Raw genomic sequence first — 24,389 nt, 5'->3', positions numbered from 1 at the left:
GAAAAAATGGCAAAGTTTGGTAAATCTTGAGAACTGTGGGATATTATTATAGCCTTCTCTTCCCAACCTAAGGGAAGAAGAACTAACATTTTTTAAATGCCTACTCTGCCCAGGTACTTAGTTCGTAATTTTGCTCGAGTTTCATTGCAATCATATGAGATAGGTGGTATTATCATTAATTTTAGTTAGAAAATAGGTAACTTGCCCAAGAATCCAGCCAGTAAGTGGGATTTCTGCTCCCCTCCCCGCCCAGATCTATAATGACAGCAACCTGCTTTTCCAGTGTATTGTGCACTATACAGCCCGGGAAGACTGCTTTATTTACTGTGAGAAGAAGTCATCAATGGCCAGGGCCTCATGCAGCACCACCACTAAATCCAACTGCAAAGAAAACACGGAAAGGGAGCAATTGTTTTCTGTTTTCCCAAGGGGACTCCCGCCCAAGCCACGGAGGCATTCAAAGTCAGGCAGGCGAGACTCAGGGTGCCTATGAATCTTGTGAGCTGTGTTTTTTCCTGCTGATTAAGATCATGTTTTTCAGTGCTTTTGATTTTTGAAGATCACAGCAGCCAAGTCTTTTTATAACAACACAATCTAGGGCTTGGGTCCCAAAAGTTCAATATGCTTTGTCCTGACATTATCTGTTTCCTCTTCAATTTATTTGTAATGTAAACCTCACCCCATTTCTGCTGTGATCCTGGACCGTGCCCAGCCTCCAGCCGGCACCAGCTGGTTTGTCAACACATTTCTGCGGGCAATGAGGAGGGTCACAATTTTAACAAAAACCCAAACACCTCAAACAAAACCAGCCAGCCTCCCTCCCAACCCCCCTTTCCCAGCAGCTTATTAAAACTAACTTGAAGTCAGACCCATGAGCAAATGTGCCTTTTCCAAATTTGTGGCCCCAAGGCAGATGAAATGGTCAGGCATTTGCCTTTTAGGGTTGCCCTAGGAAGAGCTAACAAAAGGGGGGACAGCCCCTAAACAGCTGCTTGAGGAGGAGGACATCTGCCTCTGTTCCACAGCCATTCGGTTCTCGGCCTTGCCTTGCGAAGGGCATGTGCCGCAGGGGAGCAATAGTTCCGAGGCAGCCAGTTGTTATATGGCTTTTGTCTTAACGAAGCCACCCATTGCGGTAGAGCCATAACTCGCGGGAAGCCAGCTGCCAGGGCTGTGGCGCAGGCCCCTCTGGGTGGGAGGCAAGGGGAGAAAAAAAGTGTTTGGCCAAATTCCCTGTTAGACACCTGAGACTGGCTTGTAACCGGACAGTTTTGCGCCTTCTCCCCAATTCTGTCTTCCCTGGGGAGACCCCCGGGGCCCTTCTTGCTCTCCGCCTTGGACGCGGCTCAGGGACATCTCAGGATTCTGATTCTTGCTCTGCGACTCCCTGTGTGCGGGCTGGGCTCGGCTCCGCTGCGGCTGGCTGGCGTTTGGCGCTCTGATCCAGCGCTTCGCTTTGAAATCTACCCCCTCCTTTTTTTTTTTTTTTAAACCAGGTATGATGATGTCAAACGTGATGCTGATGCTACAGTTACAGACACAGCCCCTGCTGGCGCAGCCTCTCTGATTCTCTCTCCCTCTCCGCGTCCAGCGCTGGGCTTTTTCAGACAAGTGCATCTCCTAACCAGGTCACATTTCAGCCGCGACCCACCACCCGTCAGTCACCGGAGACAGACCGCAGGAGGAGGGCTGAGGAAGACGGCAGCGTTTGCTTCGCCAACAGCGGGGTGGCAGGAAGGACGTTAAAATATTGCAGAAGTCGAAACCCCTCAGGGCCAATCCAGACCACGATGCGCGCCCCGGGCTGCGGGCCGCTGGCGCTGCCGCTGCTGCTCCTCGCCGCAGCCGCCCTGGCCGAAGGCGACGCCAAAGGGCACAAGGAGGGCGAGACCCCCGGCAATTTCATGGAGGACGAGCAATGGCTGTCGTCCATCTCTCAGTACAGCGGCAAGATCAAGCACTGGAACCGCTTCCGAGACGTGAGTCCGCAGGGCCGCCAGGGCAGAGGGCCCGGGAGCGGGCTGGGGGAGGGAGCTTGGGGTCTGCGGGGAGCGGCCGCTGCATGTCGCAGCCGGAGGCTCCCGCAGCCCAGCCAGCTAATTGCAAGGAGAGTAAACATCGCGAGTCACAGCCCGGCGCCCCCTCCCCGGTCCCGGCGGCCGGCGGCCTTGGAACCCCCAGCCCCACACCTGCCCGGGAGAGAAGACGCGCCGGGGGCGCCCGCGGCAGGTCTCCCCTGCGGGCCAGGCGCGGAGAAGGGGTGCGGCTGCTGGGCAGGGAGGACGGCCCTGCTGCGGCTGGCCCTGACCTGCTCCCCTCCTGTGTGTGAGCCCAGCCGGGCGGATGCTGCAGGCTGCACATCTGGGGCACTGCAAACCCGCAGGTCTGGGTGGGGCCGGCGGGGAAGGTAGCATCGGCTCGCGCGGGTGCCCTCTGTTCCCACCTTGGGCTTTGGGGGAGGGGGACCGTGGCCGGGGCTTTGAGTTGGGGGTTCCCACCAACCCTCCCAAGGCGAGACAGTGGAAGGCGTGTTCGTAATGGGGGTCGGGCGACGGCGGCGAAAATGCCCAAGGCCACCTCCCTGTGGCCGCCAGAGCCAGGTCCGAGGTTCTCATGCAGAGGGGCGTGCGCACGAACGGAGGCTGGTTCTCCTGGATCAACCTTTCAGCGGGGGAGCCCAGCCCAGAGCGAGGGGAGCGGCTGGGAACTGGAGGGAAGACCCCTGGCCCCGTGGGCTTGAGCAGCAGAGCCCAGAAGCTGGGTCTGGGGGCCCCTGGCAGACGCCCGCCCGAACCCGGGCTTAACCTTGGGCGGAACTTCGGGGTTGGGGGCGGGGAGGCGGCTGCGGACGAGCCGGCGTCGCTGCAGCACTTTGTTTACCGGCACCTGTAGATCAGAGGGGAAGTCGGAGGCGGCTCCGTCCTCCCCGCGGGGAGTGGGGGAGTAGGGGTGAGGGAGGGAGGGAGGGAGGGCGGAGGGCGTGGCTGGACCCTGAGAACTGTGGGGGGCGAGTGGGGGATGGTCCGGGATGCGCCGAGGCAGACACAAGCTGGTCCCCGCGACCTGGTGCTCGCGGATGCCCTGACCCCGGAAAGCCTCTTCTGCGACCCCAGTTCCTACTCCTCAATCCCCAGATTCCTGATCAAGACAGGCCACCTGGTGCAGCACAGGCCACACATGACCTTTCTCGTTTTCTCTTCTGCCGCATGCATCCACAAGTTCCTTAGAAATTTGTTTAAAACGCACATGCTTCATACGACATCCAGCCAAGTGATGGGAAGAGGCAGAAATAGAGGTATTTTTGTTATCGTGAAACAAGCGACTGTTTCTCCAAAGTCAAATTGGCAGGTTGTAATTCATAGAGGGAAGGAGGAACTGCAGGCAGCCAGGTCCCCAGGCTGAGTGGCCTGGGCCCCTCAGTGGGCTGCTGGTGTCCGTCTTTGCCCCACCCATGGATGGTGCGGCGAGGGAGCTGGAGCCCCAGCAAGGCCTCCCCGAGGCACCTGCAGGCCCAGCGCAGATTAGCTGCAGTCTCCTGCCGCTGCCCGGGCAGCAGCCCGACAGAGCAGCGAGGGGGCGGCAGCGGGCAGGCCTATCCAGAATCCATGTGTCACCGGTCCAGGCCTCCCTCCGTCTCTCTGGCTGTTTGATCTGCCAAAATGGTGAAGGTCAGAGGGAAAAGAAATGCTTAATCAGAACAGTAAAGGTTTCAAAACAAAGGATTCTTCCCCACCTCCGTTCTCCCACCTGCTTCCAATAGCCAACTCTGCGGGTGAGAATAAATGAGTTACTGCTTGACCCCCCTGGCACAGGGCTGCCCACCTGTCTCCCTGTACTGGTGCCAACCGCTTCCTCCTTCCTCCCCTGCTCATCAGAAAAAAGGCACTAGATTTGAAATTCTGCAAGACTCCTCCCTCACCCCCCTCAAGATTCATGGAAAGCTTTAGGGCATGTATTGGTTTTGGTGGCCTCAGGTTTTGTAGGGCAGATTTCCCCTAATCCCCATTTAAGGTAGCCCTGGCTGCAGGAGGACAGGGGCAGGGAGAGAAGGAGGACAAAGAAGGCTGGGCAGGAGGGTCTGGCCCTGGGGATCGGTTGGCATCTTCTGGAGAGAGGCAGGAAAGAGGCTGCCAGCTCAGAACCACTGCATTGCATAACTCTAGGGGTGCCATGATGTGAATGGTGCCCCCTGGAGTTGTGCAGTTCATAGACCGTACATAGGGACCCTGCCAGCACTAGATGCTTCTCATCCCTCCTCTGCCAATAGAAGCCCTACTTCCCATCCTGAGGCTGAAGGTCCTCCAGATGGACACAATAGCAATGGGCTTTTCTTTCTTTTTAAAAAAAGAAACATATTTTAATCATTTATTTATTTTTGAGACAGAGTGTCGCTCTGTCACCTGGGCTAGAGTGCCGTGGCATCAGCCTAGCTCACAGCAACCTCAAATTCCTGGGCTCAAATGATCCTCCTGCCTCAGCTTCCCGAGTAGCTGGGACTACAGGGGCATGACACCATGCCTGGCTATTTTTAGTAGAGACGGGGTCTTGCTCTTGCTCAGGCTGGTCTTGAACTCCTGACCTCAAGGGATCCTCTTGCCTCGGCCTCCCAGAATACTAGGATTATAGGCATGAGCCACCATGCCTGGCCGCAATGGGCTTTATATACATTTCCATTAGGCCAGTTCTTTTGAAAATATGGTCCTTGGCTCCTTGAAAAAGAGATAGGAATTCCTTCTGAATCCCTAAGGGGTTGCCAGCTTGAGCCAGCACATCATTCATAATCGATCACAAAATGGCACAGGGCCCCCAGATTGCCTTGGTATTAGGGAAGCAGGCAGGAGGAGTGGGATATTCTCAGGGAATGGGAGTGAAGGAGTCGGTAGTGTGGGTCAGGGAAATGTCTCATCACAGGGGGTCGATGGAACTAAGCAGGGAAGTCAAGGGAATCGTGTTGCAGGGGTCAGGAGAAGGAGGAAGAGGAAGGAAACTTGGGCTTTGTTCCAATTTGGATTGCTCAGACTGGTTGGGAGGGAGTTCGGCTTGGCATTCTTTCTCTGAGCACCAGGATTATAGGGAAGGCAGGATTTACCAGTTGAGTAATCCTCCCCTCCAGTGGGCACAGGCTCTCACATCCTGTGCCTGGTGCCCTGCTGCCAGGGAGGAGGGAATGCGTGTCAGAGAAGACGGGCAGGTGGTGGGCTCAGCCTGGCTCCCCGGCCTACAGAGCTAGCTGTGCCCAGCCCTGGGCAGTTCTGGGCTTTTCGGAGCCCTGGTCCCTGATGCTCCTATCTCTGAATTCACGCTCTGCAAAACCGCGCAGAATTTTATGCCAATTTTATGCTTTGGAACAAAGCATCCAGGGGCCTCTCACAGAGATGGACACTTGAGAGGAGACAGGCCCGTTACGCAGCGTTCTTCAGGGCAGGTTCCAAAGAGCTTGGCTGGGAAGAACTGACTGTTCTCTTTCTACTTGGCTCTTCTCTCCACTTCCATTAAATTTTAATTATGAGTGCCAGCACAGAGCTCGGCACCCGGGAGGCCTGCAGCTAATATATGTTGAATCACTGATTGCAGTGAGTACTCACACCTACCAGTCCCCGCAGTAAGCACTGTGTGTGCATTGGCTTCTGTGCCTCTTAACAACCTGTGACATAGGTAGTGTTACTTTATAGTCTACCCATTTTATGGTTGAAGAAACTGAGGCACAGAGAAGTTAAGTAACTTACCCAAGGGTCAACAAACAGCTACTGAGTGGCAAAGCCTGGATTTGAATCCAAGTCATCTAACTCAGCTTTGCTTTTTAGGGAGCTCTAGGCCTAACTCCTAGTGAAAGTGAGAAGGAAGGGTCCACCCTGCAGAGCAAAATCTTCCCTGGCTGTATCCTGTGAGTCTCCCAGGATGCCCTGGGCAGGAGTGGCACCTCCTAGGAAGGTGGGCCAAAGTGCCCAGTGTCTCCAGCTGCCTGCCTGGAGACGAGGCAGTGAGTGGACTAGCAACACTCCAAAGGCAGCTCCCCACCCAGGAGAAGCTGGAGTGCGGTGTGCCAGGACAGCTCTGGCCTGGGGTCAGGTCCTGGCTCTGCCACTGACTGCCCATGGGATGCCAGGCACATCACATAACCTCTCGGAGCTTCAGTTTCAGACACATGAAGGCGCCTTGTCATAGGGCTGGAGGCATGCATTTCAGGTAATACCCCTCCCCCCCGCCAGAGAAAAACCACCAGATGTATCATCATTTCTGGGCCCAGCTCCCCCCATGCCTCAGTCCCCATGAGAAAGATGTTACTGTATGTTCAGTCATTCACCTGTTCACTACGTATCTGAGCACCCTGCTATGCTAATCCAGGGATATTATTACCTGCTGGCTACATACGATTCTCATGTTTTCATGAACACCAAGTAAGCAAGTAGCAAGTATTAGCCACAAAGCAGCTCCCCTATTGCCACCCCTCCCTCCTTCCTACCCCACACACCCAAACCAATGCAAGTGTTGGGACGAGCTGCACCAGTGCTTTGGATAAGTGTGGGTGTGTGTGAAGAACCCAAAAGTGGGTCAGAATGGTTTCCATAATGGGAGTTTGGGGATGGGACGGTGGGTCCTTCCCTGGCTTCCTCCTCCACCTGGCTTTCTAACTCCTCTCCCACTGGAGTGGTGTCAGCATGGTGAGGGACTCTTGAGCACGCAGGCGGACTCCAAGGCTGGGAGGAGAGGGAGAGAAGAGCCCTCTTTGCCTGGAGAGGCTGTCATGTGCTCCTCTAGTCTTCCAGCAGTCTGAAGAGGATGGAAAGCCAATCTCCAACCCCCATTCTTCAGAGGATCAGAAAGCTACCTGGAGGCCTAGCACAGCCCTGTCCTACCCCAAGCCCCAAGGGCCCGAGGGAGCCTCTGCTCATCTTCCTAGTGAGAAGTCAGAAGTAGCTGTCTGACCCTGGGGCAGCCACCTCACCTTTCTGGTCCTTGATTACCCCGTTAGTTGAAAGGGCAGGCTAATAAAATAATCTGCAGAGGCTTTGGCATTCTGTGACTCTGGAAGATGGCACAAGAGCCTGTCAACGGCCTGACCACCCACAGATACACCTCACCTGTCCTGCCCCTCTGCCGCTGCAGACTGGGCAGAGAGTCTTTGGCTTTAAGGAAGGAAGAGATTTGCTTTTTCCTCCTGAGGAAGTCTCTGTGCCCAGACCAGGGTAGGGCATGGATTAGCTAGAGATTGAGAAACCTGAGAAATGGGGCCCAATGGCATCTTGGGGCAACACCAGGCTGGGGACACAGACCAGGTATCTTAGTCAGTTTGGGCTGCTGTGACAAGATGCCATAAATGGGGCAGCTTAAACCACAGACAGCTATTTCTCACAGTTCTGGAGGCTGGGCAGTCCAAAATCAGGGTGGTGGCGGATTCCATGTCTGGGGAGGGCGCTCTTCCTGGCCTGCAGACAGATGCTTTCTTGTGTTCTCACGTGGCAGAGAGAGCGAGCTCTAGCCTCCTTCTCTTCTTGTAAAGGACACTGATCCCATCATGTAAAGGACCCTGTTGACCTCATCTAAACCTCCCATAGGCCTCTCCTCCTACTACCATCCCATTGCGGGTGAGAGAGAGTTCAACACATGAATTTCGAGAGGACACAGACATGCAGTCCATGATGCTCTCTCTGCATGTTTCCTTGCAGAGGTAGCGTGTGTCTTCTTAGGGCTGTGGACGGGGAAACATATACCCAGACCTAGGCCTGGATACGGAGTTTAGACACCACTGTGTCTAGCCATGGTGAGCAGACCTGGGCCCAGCTGTGATTCTTGAGGCAGGCCAGCCTCTGACCCCCCAGGGGCTCGGCCAACGTTCAGCTGCAGGTATAACTCCTTCCTTGGGGTTGCTGCAGCATTTGTTGGCTGTAAACTCATTTGGCACACATTGGGTGCTGCCTCGTGGCATCGCTTACCCTGTGGGCTTGTATCTCAAGAGTCCTGCTGGTATTTGCAATGTGTGCTTGTCACATTCCTCCCATTGTAAGCCCTTGAGGACAGGGTCTGGGAACAGACTGCCTTGTGTACCTTATCCTCCCATCCCCCACGCATTGCACAGGGTGTGTGGGCACATAGTAACTGCTCAATGTAAACGTATGTACTGTGGAATGTGAGAGCTGGACAGGATCTTATCCAGCCCGTCCTCTCCCGGTAGCAGCACTGTAGGTTCAGGCAGCGGAGCAGTGGGCCCCTGGTCTGACTGTGCTGGTTATTTGGGGGAGATCACTTCCTCTCTCTGAACCCCAAAAGTGAATCCCTGAATTCCAGTGATTCACTAGTGGGATAAGGGAGTGAATGATGATGTGAAGGAAGATTGACCTCTGGTCTCCCTGTCCTTCAGCACTCTGTGCCTGGGAACCTGTGCCTGGCTGCAGCCAGCCTCCCCCTTTCTCCTGGGGGGTGCTGTGTGCTTCCTCCCCTCCCCCTCTTTCGCCCTCGGAGCAGGCCAACCACCCATCAGACAGGGGTGGGTGAGTGCAGGGCTCCTTGGGGTGGAGAACAGCTTCCCCAAGGCAGGGCGTCCTGCCCCCTCCTGCTCTTCCCCGACACCTAGGCGGTCCTGGCTCCCCTCTGCAGAAGGACAAGTCGGGCCTGGCTGGTGTCTTACCTCTGCCTCCATGCAGACTCCTGACCCCTTGTCCCCGGCACAGGTCATGGGGTGTGAACAGTCTGAAATTGTTCAGGCTCCTTTGCGCTTGTCTCAAAGTTGTCAGCTTGGAGGAGCTGAGGGGCAGCCTGAGCTCCGAGCCCCCACGTTGTACGGAGGAAGAAACAGGCACCTGACACCCCATCTCCTCTGTGGCTCAGTGTCCTTCCTCTGCACCTTGCCTGTGTTTCCTCAGCTCCAGTGTCCAGGGTCTTCCCCAGATATCCCTGGGCTTTAAATCCTGACCCCTCAACCCCCATGTTCCAGAAGGGAAACCGAGGCCCCGAGGCAGCTCAGAACAGAGCCCCAGCCCCCCTTGCGTGGTCCCCCTGTTCTCTGCCCTTTATGGGCCACTGGGGCCGCCGCCTGGAGCAGAAACCAAGGACTGGGATAGTGGCCAAGATGCCACCGGAGTAGCAAAGAGGTCAGGCCCGGGGCCTCAGGTGGGTGTTGGTGAGGGCGGACCTGAGCCCAGGCCGAGCGCCTGGCAGGCAGGAGGGAAGATAAGCACATTTTTGCCCTCCAAGGAAATTCCTGCAAGGGGAGAGGAGGTGGGAGGCGGGAGTCCCTCAGCTGCCTGCCTCCTTGTGTTTATCCAGGCCTAACACGTGGCCTGCGCCCCTCTGAGAGAGGAGCGCGGATTTAATGTCCGCCCCCCACACACGCGGGCACCGCCTCCTCAAGGTGCCTTCTCCCGGGCGTGTGCTGGGGGTGTCAGTCCTCAGTTGAGGAGCCCCAGCTGGCCCCACTCAGCCCCTCCTCGCTGTTTTCTGGCTCCTTCTCTGTGCTCCTGCGCCTCTTCCCAGGGAGGGCGGGAGGAGGCCCCAGGTGACCCCACTCCTGGGCCTTCTCTGGGGGGCCGGGCTCTGTCACAGGCTCCCCTGTCTGAAGAATGAGGCCAAGATCGTGCTGGTACACGGCCTCTCGGAGGCTGAGCGAGGCCTGGCCCACTTCCATTTTTAGAGATTCTTGATCTATTAAAAAAATGAAGAAATGCTATAATAGGGTTACAAAAGTTGTGGTTTATTTAGTCTTATGATGAACTTCTTCCTTCGATCCTGTCACCGTGCCTCTGGCTGCATATCCTCATTTGGAGACAATGTCAGAAGTCTGTATTTGAGGCCCCTTGTGACTGCAGGACCCAAAGGGGCCTCTTGCCCACCCCGGCCCTAGGCTCCCCAGGTGTGTGCCAGGGAACCCGGGGCTCAGTGGTCCTGTTCTGTGTACAGAGCTTCACAGTTTGCGAAGGGTTTGCTCAGACATTATCGCACCGGGTCCTCCTGTGGCTCAGAGAGAAAGGCAAGGAGGTCATCCTTATGTCAGCCGAGGAAGCAGAGTCTGGTGAGGGGAAATGACCCTGTTGCTGGCTGTCAGTGGCGAGGCCAAGCAGGAACCCAGTGCCCTGGTTCCATGCAGGGGCTGTGGGGAGCGGCATCAGTCTCGCCATCGCACTGTGCTGCAAAGAGGCAAGTGGAGATTTGTCCGCGGTGGGTTTTTAACCGCAGTAAATCGGGGCTTGGAGGGCTGCTGTTCCTTCCCTGTTTCACTGCTGTGTCCCATCCTTCCCACCAGATGGAGAGGCTGGGAGATATTGGGTTAATTCAAGCTGTGAAGTGAGCGGGCGATTTGGGTGCTAATTAAAATGACAGGAAGTAAACAGCGCTTGGAAACACCCAGCATGTGCCCCCTAAGCCCGGCTAGGCCTGCGCACTCATCATCTCCCCCAGCTTGCGCAGTGGGCCCTGTCTCCATGGCAACTGAGCTGAGCCGCAGAGATCAAAGCTGGAGATGGGTTAGCTCCAAACCAGCCGAACCAGGGGCATGTGGAGGGGTTTCTGGAAAGCGCCTGGAGAAAGGGGCCTCCCAGGTGTATTCCCCATCCACTGCCAGTCCCTCCTCTCCTGGCTGCAGGACTTCCTGCCAAGGGGTTAAGGTAGAGCTGGTATGGTAGAGAAACCACCCATAGGTTGGGATTGGGCCTTCTGGTTTCACCCTGGCCTGGGACTTTCTTCATCAGCTGACATTTATGGAGTCCTGGTTAGGAGCACGGGTTCTGGAATCAGTTCTGGATGCCAATACTCTTCTGTGCAATTCCTGTGTGAGCCTGCATATAAGTCACTTAACCTCTCTGAGCCTCAATTTTATAATCTGAGCAATGGGAATAATAATAGTAATGTTCTCTTAGAGTTGTGAAGAGGAAACAAGGCAATGAATGTAAAGTGCTTAGCACAATGCTGCCCACATGGTAATTGCGGTAAAGGTGTTAACTTTTTTTTTTTTTTGGAGACTGGGTCTCGCTCTGTTGCCCAGGCTGGAGTGCAGTGGTGTGATCATAGCTCACTGCAACCTCTAACTCCTGGGCTCAAGTGATCCTCCTGCCTCAGCCTCCCTAGTAGCTGGGACTACAGGTGCACTGCACCGCCATGCCTGGCTAATTTTTAAATTTTTTGTAGAGACAGGGTCTTGCTATGTTGCCCAGGTTGATTTAGAACTCCTGGCCTCAAGTGATCCTCCCACCTTCACCTCGCAAAGTGCTGGGATTAAGGTTTGGGGGAGTTTGAGTTTGGGGGACGGCGAAGCTGCTGGGAAGCCCCTTTCTTAGAGCCACTGCACCTGGCCAATTTTCTCATTTTTTATGGTGTAGATCCTATTGGCTCTGCCCACTTCACAGGATTGTGAGGATAAAAGGAAGACAGACCCATAGAAATACTTGGAGGGGATCTACTTTAAAAGCACCATTCAATACAAGCCACAGTGCATTTGTAAATTCTAGAAGTTTTTCTCACCTGTCTGCTCTGTGGTAAGAGCTCCTTGTGCTAACTAGGTGAAATATGCACGCTTTTCCTTTAGCCTAGAACTTTGGGTCTCAGCCTGTACCTGTCTCCCTTCCAGTCTGGCCCTTGCTCTAGAGCACTAGAGATGGGCTCTTCCAAATGCCCATTTTGCAGGTGAGGTTGGCTGCAGAGCCAGCGTAGAATCAGGCCTCCCACTTCCTAGGAAGACCCCAGTGCCCTTATCAGACCATTTCTCACAATGGCTAATGAGCCCACGTGGGTGCCATAAATAGACACCACACTCGCCTTGAAAAGCATTATTCACACTTGCCAACAAACACCTCTTTTTCAGGTTACAAATGGCGCCAGCCCACGCCTGACCCTAGGGGCCCCTACGTGTGTCCCTGGGCTTTGCCCCCAGTATGGCCATTCCCAAGCTGCCTACAGGGCTTCCTTGTCACCCTTCCCCCTAACACCGCTGAGGGTTGACTCTGCTCATACCCCCACTGGTCTCTGCTCTCCCCACGGTGGTCTCTCTCTTTCTCCACTCTCCTGGGACTCCTCATGTGGTGTCTCTCTCCCGCATCTTCTCTGCCCACAGTCCACGGTCTCTTCTCCTGTCAGAGCACTTGTCGAGTGCTTCCTGGACCCCAGGCACCCCACTTCCCAGGAGATAGGTGCAGAGCTCCCAGAAGGCAGGATGCTTGCCTAGGGTGCGCCGGTTAGGGGCAGCGTGGGGATCTGTGGGACCCCCAGGCCCTCCCCTCCTCATCCCTCTCTCTGGCTGGCTACTTTGCTCTCCCGGAAGTGGAGGACCCGGAATCTAGAATGCAGAGGCCTCCCTCCACCCCACCCACCACAGCACAGCCACGGGGAGGCAGAGCTGTAGCCAGAACCTAGGACGGCGCTTTGCACAGAAGGGCTCCACCCTGCAAACGTGTCAGGAAGGGGGCCTAACCCTCGCTTGGAGTTTGGGGGACGGTGAAGCTGCTGGGAAGCCCCTTTCTTAGCAGTCTCACCCCCTACCCCCACTTTCCCTGGAATTTCTGATCAGAAAGTCTTGGTCTTGACCTTTGAGGACCCACTCTGTACTGAGTCCCAGAGATTCTGCTCACAGCCTAGGTGAAGTTAAGGTGGCAGGGTCGGGCAGGAGTGTGGCAGTGAGCAGGCACCACGGCCCTCAGCTGGTGCCAGGGGCCAGAAGAGCCCGGAGCAGGGGCCAGGCCTCCCTGCTCCAGTTCTGGTGTGGGTGGGTTGTGGGGCACAGATCTTGTTGGTTGAGGGCAGGTGACTCACACTGCCTCCTCAAACCTCCCCAAACGCAGCCATATTCCCTGTCCTGTTTGTCACCCATCCCCACCCTATCCCAGGGAATGATGGGAGCATATGGAAAGACCCCAGCTTGATGGAAGCCATTTGCCCCAAACTTTGTACCCCTGGCCTTAGCCACTTGACCTCTCCTGGCCTCCATGTCCCATCTGTGGTGGGGTGGACAGCAGGCGGAGGACCCTGCACCCCGAGGAGCTCCTGGAGCAGAGGGGCTGAGTTAGAGCCAGCTTCCCTTGGCCTCGGCAAACGAGGGAAGCTGTGCCTGCAGCCCCCTCCGAAGCTCTCCCAGCGGTCTCAGGAGGGCTCAGATCAAGCCCTGCGGAACTGGGTGGGAGCCTCAGCTAGGGGCTCAGATGGGCCCCTTTCTCTGCCTGCCCCCAGGCCCAAGGGCTGAGGACACCTGGCTGCTTGGACGTGTACGAGTGGGCCAGGTGTGGGCAGAGCGAAGGGGTAGGGAGAGAGGCTAAGCGAGAGAGATGGGGAGGAGAGACACGCACAAAGAGATGCACATGAAAACAGGTGCTGCAGAGAGAGCAGAGCCAGCACCAGCCAGACCTGCGTGGAGACATCTGCTACTCTCCTGTCCTCCCTCTTCCTATTGCCACCTCTCGCTGCCCTCACCCGGAGGGAGGGCCGTGGCGCCTGAGTGTGAAAACTGGAGGCTGCTCACAGAGTGGGTTTTGTTACTTCGTTTCTGGATAGAAACCATCTGGCATTGGGTGAACTGCCTCAAAGTGTCCTTGTTTCCCTACTGTTGCTGTACACGTGTGTGCGTATGTGCACACATGCATAAATGAGGACGTGTGCACACGCACACATGCACCTGTGCACACACATGCTGTGTAATGCAGACCCGTGAGCGTGCGTGCACCTGGGTCTACTTGAATGCTCGCACATGCGCGGAAGCACACACTCAGGTACATGCCTGTACACGGCGCATCTCCCTCAGTGGTGATGGCAACTGCCTGCTCCGCCCTGGCCCCAGGAGGCCCCTGCCCCTGCCTGCTCAGATGCGTGCCAACTTCCAGCCCAGAGCCCTGGGACTGTCAAAGCCCTGTGGGTGCCCCCCTGTGTGCCCACTGCTGCCTGCATGTGCGTGCCCTCTGGTGCCAGAGCTCCATGCCCTCTTCCCCCAGACCTGACAGCTAAGAGTCTAGCCCCTGCCCACCCCACCCCACGAGTGACCTCTGCCCCCTACCCTGGCACATCTCTGGTCCTCAGTATGAGGGAGGCAGCTGCATGTGGCTTCTCATGACCCTCTACCCCCAGCTCCCAGACCCCCTCCTAGAGCCCCACGCCAAGGAAACTGGCAGCTGGCTCCTTAGCACTGCCAGCCTCCAGTCCTGAGAAGTCCCCTTCCTGCCTGCCTGGGAGAGCTTCCACCAGGAGTGCCCTGGGAGCTGTTCAGTGGCTTTTAGCACCTGTCTCCACCCCATAGGGGAAAGGGAGGAAAAGCCAGACAAGTTGGGATTTTATGCCAGGGAGCTAGGTCAGCTGGGAGGCGCTCTGCCTCTGACCACTCTGGGGTCCACAGGCACATGGAAGCCCCTGTAGGCAGAGCAGGGCGAGAAGGTCTTCCCTGTGCTGTAGGTCTTGGAGACAGTGTGTTATAGCGAGAAAAGGGGTCTGTGCTGGGTGTCGGGAGACCTGGGTTCTCGGATGGTGGACCCTGGGTCAGGTCATTTCCTGTCTCTGGGCTTTCTGACCTCTCCTGCACGCAGAGGGGGCTGGACTAGGTGACCTTGTAGGGCCTCTTCAGGATCCTCTGACTCTGAGGGTTTGAAACTGGACCCTGAGGGCAGGGGACGCCGTCATCATTGGCGTCGCCTCCCCCTTTGCTCACTGCACCATCTGAGCTCTGCAGAAAAGTCAGACCTTGCGCAAAAAAACCATGCCCTTGCAGCCTGGAAGAGAGGGCCTTCCTCTGCCTCACTCACGTGGTGGCCAGGGGTTGGGAGAGGGGACTGCCAAGGGAGGGAAACTTGGCAGAAGAGAGAAAGTGTGTTTCTGGGACCCCCAGGTCACAGGCCTGAGAATCGCTGTTCCTGGGCAGTACGGGCCCTTCGGACATCTGTCCTGGTGGTGGGGCTGGGGCTGGGCTGGAGGTGGAGGGGCCTCACCCATTCAAATCCATAGTCCCTGCTGCTCCTAAGGCCTGCCTCAGGCTCCCTGTGATGAAGACATAGGAACTCTGGACTCCAGTTGGAGTGCCCAGGGGTCAGAGGACCTGGCCATCAAAGGCCATTGTCCTGCACCCACAGCCACATGATGAGGTGAGGGAAGGGACCCCAGTGGGTCCCACACTGACATCCCCTCCTCTCTCCCTTTCTCCTGCTGCATTTCCTGTGGCCTGCTGCTGTTTCCTGATCTGCAGGAGGTGGAGGTGAGTACTGCCTGTCTCTCCATGTGTGGCCTCTGCAGGGCACACCCCTGTGCCCGCCTGGCCCTCCCCCACCGTGTCCTTCCCTGCCAGCACCCAGCGTGGTGTGGGGGAATAAGGAACTTACGAGAGAGGCTGGAAAGGATTCTGGGTGTGGGTGTAGCGGGATAGAGGTTTGGGGGAGACAGGTGGCAGGGCAGATGGGGTCATGTAGGCAGCCACCAGGGTGACAGCAATTTGCATGTGGAAGCAGTGGCCTGGCCTCTCCCCTCCTTGGCCCTGCAGTTGCACCTCTGGGGTATGAATCTTAGCCCTTCCCTCTTCCCTGTCACTCTCTGTCCCCTCTAGGATGACTACATCAAGAGCTGGGAGGACAATCAGCAAGGAGATGAAGGTAACACACCCTTCCCTGGTGGGGAAAGGTGACTGACGCCGGGAAGACTGGAGACCAGAGGGCAAGTCCTGCCCTTGCCCTGGCGGATCCTTGAGCAGCGGACCGATGGCTCAGGAGCTCCAGTTATCAAGGGCTGCCGGAGGGAGGGGCCTCCCAGCTCAGAAGTAGGGCTGGGGCTTCCTGGGTTCCCCAGGTGACCTGTGTTCTGGCCCTGTGTCCCTGCAGCCCTGGACACCACCAAGGACCCCTGCCAGAAGGTGAAGTGTAGCCGCCACAAGGTGTGCATCGCCCAGGGCTACCAGCGCGCCATGTGCATCAGCCGCAAGAAGCTGGAGCACAGGTAAGGGACCTGGGGACGTGGGAGCCCAGGAGGGGGTTTGTTCACAGAACAAGGGCTTGACTGACCCTCTCCTTATGAATTAGTTATCTATTGCTGTGAGTAAGTTACCCCCAAACTTCATGCTTAAAACAGCAAATATGTATTATGTCACACACTTTCTGAGGGTCAAGAATCCAGAAGTGGTTCTGTTGGATGGTTCTGGCTCAGGGTCTGTCCTGAGGTTACAATCAAGGTACTGGCTGGGGCTGCATCGTCTTGAGGGTTGTCTAGGGCTGGAGGATCCTCTTCCAAGCTCACGCTCATGGCCGTTGGTGGGAGGCCTCTGTTCCTAGTCATGTGGACCTCTCCACGGGGATGCTTGAGTGTCCTCACAGCATGGCCACTGGCTTCCCCCAAAGTGAGTCATTCAAGAGAGCAAGCGCAGAGGAAGCCACACCCAAACACTGTGGGACCCAGGGGAAGTCACATCTCCTCTTGGTGTTGGTATCTCTAAGACAAATAGATTAGACTAGATAATTTCAGGGTCCTTCCCTCCCTGACATGCAGTGACTTCTGCGAGGCCGTAGCTTATAGAGGAGGAAGGAGTGAGGGGCATTTGAGGAGGCCTTAGCTCCAGCCCAAGGACAAGATCCTTCCTGGCTCCAAGACCCCTGGAAAAGGTCCCGTTTCCCTCTCCTCTCTCCTGAACCAAAGATTAGACTTGAGGTTGCAATCTTAGGTGCTTGCAGGGACCCGGCAGGTAAGGTATTGCATGAAGAGAACTTGGGGACAGCCACTCTGGTGAGCACAGGCCCAGTGGCTGGGGCGCAGCTGCTTCTCGGCACTGGCCCGTGGTGGCCATGTGGGAACGCAACTCCAGGACTGCCACATCTTCCATTTTTCCAAGAAAGTCCAGGAATCCAGGTTTTTATGTGAACTCTCCCAATTTGCGAATGTTGGTGAATGACTCGATTCAAAAAAAACAACAACCCTCGGTGGCCAAATGTGGCCCTGCAGGCCAGAGGTGCATGGCCCAGGTGCCACCAGTCTGCAACCTCTGATTTGGTCTGATCCCTTGAGTGTAGTGTGACTCCCTTTAACCTCTTGCGGTCAGACCTGGAGCTGCTACCTGAAGGCTCCGCTGGACTCAGTAACCCCTGGCAAAGGGAAGCTAGGTTCTGCCTGCCCTGCTGGTTCCACCGTCTGAGCTGGAGGAGGGCCTGGCTGGGGGTGGCGGGGAGGGTGGACAGGCGCAGTGAGGAGCTGATCTGCTGTAGATTGCCAGGCCACTTCTTACTGGAATGAGTCTCCTGAACCTTCCCTTCCTCCTTTTCATCTCCTTCCCCGTGTCCTCCCCACCCTGTGCCGTAGGATCAAGCAGCCCACCATGAAATTCCATGGAAACAGAGACTCCAACTGCAAGCCCTGCCACATGGCCCAGCTCGCCTCCGTCTGCGGCTCTGATGGTCACACTTACAGCTCGGTGGTGAGGGGCCCTGGCTTCAGGGGGACAGGGGTGGGGCACAGAGAGGGCAACTTAGCCAGGGCCTCCTGAGGGGTTTCCAGGACCGATGTGGGGCCAGGCAGCAAGCTCAGTGCATTCAAAGCAGCCGGCCACACTAGGGACAGCCAGCCCTGGCTGGGGCTACCTGAGAATTGGAGCCAGACCCTGTCCCTGACCTCAGGCAGGTGCAGGTGGGGGGGGGGGGCCTGGAAGAGGCACGTGGACAGGTAACTGCACGTCAGAGCGAGTGAGGTGAGGGCCGCATGAAAGTGCCGAGGGCTGCGGAAGGAAGGAGTTCTGTCGTCCAGCTGGGAGGCAGTGAAGACAGGATGTCCACACGGTGGTGGTGGTGTCGCCCAGCAAGCGGGGGTGTTCTGGGCAGGAGAAAGGAGTTCCCCATGAGAAGACGATGTTAGCAGGAGCTGTGATCGGGAGAACGAATTCTCACCTTACGGGATTTTCGTGAGGATTACATGAGACAGTATTTGTGAAAACGTTTTATAAGCTTTAAAGTACCATAGACATGCAGATGCTAATGAAGAATGTGTTTACTAGCAACCAGGAGTTGGGAATCGCTGGGTTTTGGAGGACACTGACGGCTGGCTAGGGTTCCAGGGCTGAGGAGCCCTTTTGTGCTGAGAGGCAGATTTAAGAGTCACCTGCCCTGGCTGAGTATTGGAGTTACCCAGACGATGAGGTCACCCAAGGCGCAGGGAGGGAGGCGAGAGACAATGAGCGAGAGGCCAGAGAGGTTGCATTTAGGGGCGAGAGGGACACGAAGGAGCTGGGAAGAGCTGGCAGAAGAAGAGCGAATGTCCCATGGGGCAAGGTGAGGTGTGGGCAGGCAGCTGTCACACTGTCCTGCAGGGAGCAGAGTCAGCAGGAGGTCTGACTTTCCTCCCAGCCCGCAGCCTCCGGCTGGTCACTGGGCCTCTCTGCGCCCTGACGCTCTCTGCTGAGCACGGGAAACACAAGCCTCCCTCCCAGCTGTGGGGACCCAGTGAGATAATGTTGTAAAAGGCTGTGACGACCCGCTTCACATTAGCGGCCACCCCACGGGGAGAAACAGATACGACCAGGGCAAGAGGCTGTAAGGGCAAGGAGCGGGTGGGCCCCTCTCAGGAACGGGCTTTGTCAAACGGCCATGGCACATGCAGCTCTTGGGGAGGCCGGAAGTCGGCAGAAGTTCAACAGACTGTGGCTGTTTGCTACCAGGAAAGCTGAGAAAAGCCCACGGTGACTGTGGGAGACCACTGAAGGAGGGCAATGACTGGTTACACAGGGACCAAAGGACCGTGGTGAGGAGGAGGACAGGCCAGGAGAGCAGGGGGCAGGCCACAGACAGGGCGACAGGGGTGAGGGAGGATGCGGGCGGATGGGTGTCCTGGGAAGGACATATGTTCCGAGAGGGCAGGCTGGGCAGAGCAGGGTTCAGGGGTGCTGTGATGGCTGGGACCGCACCCGGGGACCCCCTTCCTGGGCCTGCTGCCTCTTACACTGTGCACCCTGACCTGCAGTGGGGCTAGGAGGGCCCTTCCAGGCTGTTCATGGCGCTCCACTGGGGAAGGCAGATGTGGCTGCCATGGGAGGCTTGAGGGTGCCCCCAGCTGCGGGGACCCGGGGTGAGCCCCTCCAGCCCGGCCTTTCTTCCTGCACAGTGTAAGCTGGAGCAGCAGGCGTGCCTGAGCAGCAAGCAGCTGACCGTGAGGTGCGAGGGCCCTTGCCCCTGCCCCACGGAGCAGGCCGCCACCTCCACCGCCGATGGCAAACCAGGTAATGCGAGTGGCGGGCCGCAGCCAGGCAGTGGTGGGGCGCACTGCCAGGGCCACCCGGGCCTCTCCTGGGTGTCTGGAAGGCGGGCGGAGGGAGGGACTCAGCCCAGGGAGCCTAGGCTGTGTGTTTTTGGTGCTAGGAAGGAATGAGGAGGAGGATGACACGGGGCTGGGGAGAGAGGAAGGGGGGCTGGGGAGAGAGGAAGGCGGGGAAGCCCCTGATTTCCACCCACCCCCGAATCCCTGCCCGCTGCCCAGCCCACCGGCCAGTAGGGCAGGATCCCAGGCAGAGATCGTGCTGCTGCTTCGCTCCACTTTCACCTCCACACCCTCCTCTCTGTTCTGTCTGCTGCAGAGACCTGCACGGGTCAGGACCTAGCCGACCTGGGAGATCGGCTGCGGGACTGGTTCCAGCTCCTTCATGAGAACTCCAAGCAGAATGGCTCAGCCAACAGCGCCGCCAGCCCGGCCAGCGGTACAGAAGCTGGGTGCTCTGTCTGGGAGGAGGGAGGCAGTCGGGGAGGGGGCAGAGGAGACAGACGTGCCAGCTGGCCCTTGCTCCCTCCTGCCACACCCCGGGCCCTGCAATCTGGGGCCTGAAAAGAGCCTTAACCCTTGATGAAGAGGAGGTCAGTGTCCACCGTGGCAGGAGAGAGACAGGTTAGCCAGTAGGAACTTAGCATAGGTGGAGGGTGCTTAGTCCCTGAAATGGGTAGCCAAGGGGAAGTAGGAATTATTTTCCAGAAGGGCTTTCAGAACGGGGTATTGGATGGTTTAGGTGCAGTCCTGTGGAGGGGCAGAGGGAAGGACCTCTGGCCATTCTTGAGTTTCTCGACCCCACAGTTAGATTCCAAGCTGCCCTGACCCTGAACAGAGGGCTGGGGCTGAGGGAGGGGTGCAGGGTGGAGGGGTGGAGAGGTGATGGACAGGCAGCTGGGGCTCGTCTGAATCCTGGTCTCCTCCCAGGGCTGGACAAGAACCTGGGGGCCAGCTGCAAAGACTCCATCGGCTGGATGTTCTCCAAGCTGGACACCAGTGCTGACCTCTTCCTGGACCAGACGGAGCTGGCCGCCATCAATCTGGACAAGTACGAGGTCTGCATCCGCCCCTTCTTCAATTCCTGCGACACCTACAAGGACGGCCGGGTGTCCACCGCCGAGTGGTGCTTCTGCTTCTGGAGGGAGAGTGAGTGTGGCCCCTCTCCCTGGCCCCCAGCCCTCCAGCGCAGGCTCTGCCCGAGCTCCATCGTCTCTTTGGGAGTCAGAGTAGCTCCCTGTTGGCCACCTCCCTGGGCCCAGAGCTTTCCCAGCTCGCCCATTTCTGCACCCTTCAGGGCCCACCCATCTCTCAAGCCCAGGGAAGCCGGCACTTTTAAGTCCCTTCCGTGGCAGACTCCGAGACAGGTCCAGATTTTGTGGGTCCTGAAACTTAGGTACTTTTGGAGGCCTTCTTTAAGAAAGAGCATGAAAAATGACAAATGTAAAATTTCTAGGATCGCTTGCAGGGCCTAGGAAGGGGCTGTGCAGTGAGGGTCTCAGCGCTGAAGGTGCATTTGCTTCTCGTGAAGCTCAGCCCACTTCTGGGCACATCTCACGTTCTGTGCCCCAAATAAGTGATTACCTAGGTTATCAGCCTTAGAGATGTGGTGACATTTGTCAGCTGTATGTACCCGGAACCAGGGTTGGACCTGTGCTTAGAGATCATTCATCTAGGCTAAGTGGCAAACGTCATCATCAGTGGGGAAACTGAGATCCGGAGGGGTCAGCTGACCTGCCTGGCCAGAGCTGGGGTAGGCCCTGCTGCTCTGCCTCCCAGGCCGCTGCCTCTGCCACGTGCTGGAAGTAGCACAGGAAATAGCACAGCATCCAAGGCCAGGGGCCATCGCTTTGGCCAGGGCTCCACCATTTGCTAGTTTGGGACCCTGGGCAAGTGACCACTTCTTTCCAAGTTCCGTGTCATCATCTGAGTTGGGAGATAACAATACCTCCCTGGGAGACTGTTGTGAAGATGAACTGAGAAAAATCTGTGTGCAGAGCGCCGTGTAATTCACAAATCCCTCTGCAAATGTGAGGCATTGTGATTGGTTTCACTGCCCCCAATGGCCCAACCTTTCCACCGGGTGCACCGCCCCAGCACGGTGCCTTTCCAGGCCTTTGAATCCATTCCATCATTCTCCACTGCAGCCTTCTTGGGCAGGGAGCTGGGAACTGCCCTCATTTTACAATCAGGCAGGCCTGGAGTGGCAGGGACTTCCCAAGGTCACAGACAAGTTAGAGGTTGGCTTCCAGTTTCAGTCATGTGTCACTTAAGGACAAGGATACAATCTGAGAAATGCGTCCTTAAGTGATCGTGTCACTGCAAACATCATAGAGTGCACTCACACGAACCTACATGGTGTAGCCTACTGCCCACCCAGGCTACGTGGTTTAGCGTGCTCCTCCTAGGCTGCAAACCTGTGCAGCACGTTACTGCGCCGAGCACCGTAGGCAACTGTAACACAGTGGTATTTGTGTATCTATACATATCTAAACACAGCAAAGGTACAGTAAAAATACCATATGGGACCGTCGTTGCATGTGCAATGTGTCTTTGACTGAAATGTCGTTGACCGAAATGCCAGCAGGTGGCGCACAACTGCATTTGCAGGCCTGACAGTTCTGCCAAACATTCCCTCTAGTCTATGTTCCCCGGGGTCTCTCATCTTGGGGTGTCTGTGTTCACCCCACCTCCTCTTTTGAATCCTGTTTACTCATCCCGTGGGTCCTAATACCCTCAGAGAGCCATAGGCTTCTGGGGACCTCAGGTGGTCCTTGGCTGTGGGGTGGGCTCCTCTAATTAGAGACTGGGTGTTTTCACCCTGCAGAGTCCCCGCACCGGTTTTGGGATCTCAGAGGGATCGGTGCATCCCACCCACTGTGGAGGGCCCTGTGTCAGAGGCTGGGTGCTTTCATCTTGCAGAGCCCCTGCCTGGGTTTCTGAGCCTTGGAGGGCTCAGTGTGTCCCACCAGCACCATGGGACAGCCCTGTCAGAGGCTGCTTCTCCCCACAGAGCCCCCCTGCCTGGCGGAGCTGGAACGCATCCAGATCCAGGAGGCCGCCAAGAAGAAGATAGGTGAGGCTGCACCGGGCACTCGGGGAGGGGCCGAGGGGGGCTCCAGTCCCTGGGCATTAAGGCAGACACCGAGCCCAGAGGAGGCCCTGGCCTAGGACTACAGGAGAGGAAAGCTCTCTTCCTGGTCTATCCTCCAGGTATGACGTAGCAGGGTCTCCCAATCTGCCCCTCAGTAAGTGAGTTTTAGGTGTTAATTGTACGCCCATCCATGCTGGGGCTAGAGGTTGGGTTACGGAAGGATCCTAGAACCCTCCATTCAGTTCAATTCAGTTCAGCAACGTTTGAGTAAAGCTTAAGTGAGGCCCCTCCATGGCAGATACTCGCTCATCGGCGACAGACGTGCGAATGACAGCCCTGGAGAGACAGCAGCAATCCTAGCCCCGCTCAGAGCTGAAGGCAGGACAGGCTTGGTCCCCAGCCTCGTAAACCTTTAGCACAGGCTAGCTGGGCACCTGGTATTATAATCGTCCATGTGGGTCTCTTTTCCCACCACGAGGGCAGAGTCCATCTCTAGGTCCCCAGAGAGTGACCCCAGAAGACGTCTGTTGGGTGGACAGAGGAGTAGCAGTTCAGGGCCCTGTGGAAGAGAGTGGCCTGCAGGCCGGTCCGAGGGGCTGAGAGGAGAAGACTGGGCTTCCAGGCAGGGGGCTGCCAGGTCTGGGGAGCAGTGCTAGGATCAAGGGCATCGAGTGCAATGAGATCAGACTGGCTGTCCTAGAAGACGTGGGCCACAGACCCGAGGAAATGGTGGGGGCAGATGGGGGGCAGCACAGGGGCCTGAGCTGGTCGCTTAAGGAAGCAGGTTTCTCATCTCCAGTGACTAGAGCGGGGAGAAGCGCCGGCCAGCGCCCAGCGCTGGGCCTCTGGGCTTGTTGGGTGGTCAGTACCAGGTCTGGCTGGGCTCTGGGGGCATCTGGACTCCTGCCCATGCCTGAGGCTCCGAGGCCGCCTCTCTGAGGAGCCCACGCCCAGGGCCCTGCTCTGACCTGCTGGGCTCTGTCCCATTCAGGCGGCTTCATCCCGAGCTGCGACGAGGACGGCTACTACCGGAAGATGCAGTGTGACCAGAGGAGCGGCGACTGCTGGTGTGTGGACCAGCTGGGCCTGGAGCTGACCAGCACGCGCATGCGCGGGAGCCCCGACTGTGGTGAGGGCCTGCGCAGGGAGGCCGGTGTGGGAGGTCCAGGCTGGGGGGTGCGGGCAGGTCCCTGACCCACCCAGTGGCTTGTTCCCCTCACAGACGACATCGTGGGCTTCTCCGGGGACTTTGGGAGTGGTGTCGGCTGGGAGGATGAGGAGGAGAAGGAGCCGGAGGAAGTAGGCGAGGAGGCTGAGGAGGAGGAGGGCGAGGCGGGCGAGGCGGACGATGGAGGCTACATCTGGTAGACGCCCTCGAGCAGAGGCGGGGCGCGCCAGCGGGGACCTGAGCAGAAGCGGGCAGCCTGGCGAATGGATCCGGAAAATGCAATCAGAAGGACCCTGGCTCCAACTGGGAGGACTGGAGGTGTGAGTGTGCATGGCGCGCGTGTGGCACGTGTGGCTGGCACGGATGAGTGTGTGTGCGTGTGGCGTGCGCTGACAAACGTGTCCTTGATCCACGCTGCTCCCGGCAGAGTGAGTCACCCAAAGGCCCCTTCGTCCTCCTTGTAGCTATTTTCTTCCCATTTGTTGTTGGTCTTAAAACACACACATTCACACACATACACACGTCGGCAGGTTGACGGAATGAATGAGATGCCCTCTAGCCGTGTGCCCCAGCCCAGCCCTGCCACCCTGGGATCCATTACTACCCTGGCTCACCCAGCCCTGCCACCCCCACCCCTGCTACCCTCCCCATCTCCCTTCGGGGTCAGGCTCTGGCCTGCGGGCTTGTCCCCATGGCAGAGGGGAGGGAGGCCAGGGAGCTGTCTACTGGCTGGGGGTCCTTCCAAAACTGGGCCGATTTGGTGTGACACCCCCACCAGCTTCAGATGAGACGGGCCAGGACACCTGGCCACAGCCAGCCCCATTCCTTTGCCAAATCTCCAAGCACTAGAGAAACTCTCCTAACTCTGGCCAGAGGGACCAAAGGTGGCCGAGAAGGAGCTGGGGGCAGAAGCTGAGAGGCAGGGGAGGGGACTGGTTATCCAAGGTTCTTGCC

At 57.4% G+C, this 24,389-nt stretch overlaps 1 protein-coding gene across 1 annotated transcript; it reads left to right on the top strand.

Annotated features, from left to right (window-relative positions):
* The first annotated feature begins 1,545 nt into the window (after positions 1-1,545).
* Positions 1,546-23,956, top strand: SPOCK2 (sparc/osteonectin, cwcv and kazal-like domains proteoglycan (testican) 2). The gene is made up of 11 exons (XM_012663315.1): positions 1,546-1,979; positions 15,143-15,151; positions 15,497-15,542; positions 15,768-15,882; positions 17,233-17,347; positions 19,024-19,138; positions 19,493-19,612; positions 20,104-20,322; positions 22,187-22,249; positions 23,259-23,396; positions 23,490-23,956. Exons 1-11 carry the CDS (start codon positions 1,791-1,793, stop codon positions 23,633-23,635), a joined length of 1,275 nt encoding a protein of 424 aa, XP_012518769.1. The 5' UTR covers positions 1,546-1,790; the 3' UTR covers positions 23,636-23,956.
* The last annotated feature ends 433 nt before the right edge of the window (positions 23,957-24,389 follow it).

Source organism: Propithecus coquereli, unplaced genomic scaffold (assembly GCF_000956105.1).
Source record: "Propithecus coquereli isolate 6110/MARCELLA unplaced genomic scaffold, Pcoq_1.0 Scaffold80, whole genome shotgun sequence".
In the NCBI taxonomy this organism is placed as follows: domain Eukaryota; kingdom Metazoa; phylum Chordata; class Mammalia; order Primates; family Indriidae; genus Propithecus; species Propithecus coquereli.
This window is presented reverse-complemented; position numbering and strand designations above follow the sequence as displayed.

Excerpts from the sequence above, each read along its gene's own strand:
- SPOCK2 (XM_012663315.1), top strand. The coding sequence starts at position 1,791 with ATGCGCGCCCCGGGCTGCGGGCCGCTGGCGCTGCCGCTGCTGCTCCTC. Across the intron at positions 19,613-20,103 it reads CGCCGCCAGCCCGGCCAGCG|GGCTGGACAAGAACCTGGGG; the intron begins GTACAGAAGCTG and ends GTCTCCTCCCAG. Across the intron at positions 22,250-23,258 it reads GGCCGCCAAGAAGAAGATAG|GCGGCTTCATCCCGAGCTGC; the intron begins GTGAGGCTGCAC and ends TGTCCCATTCAG.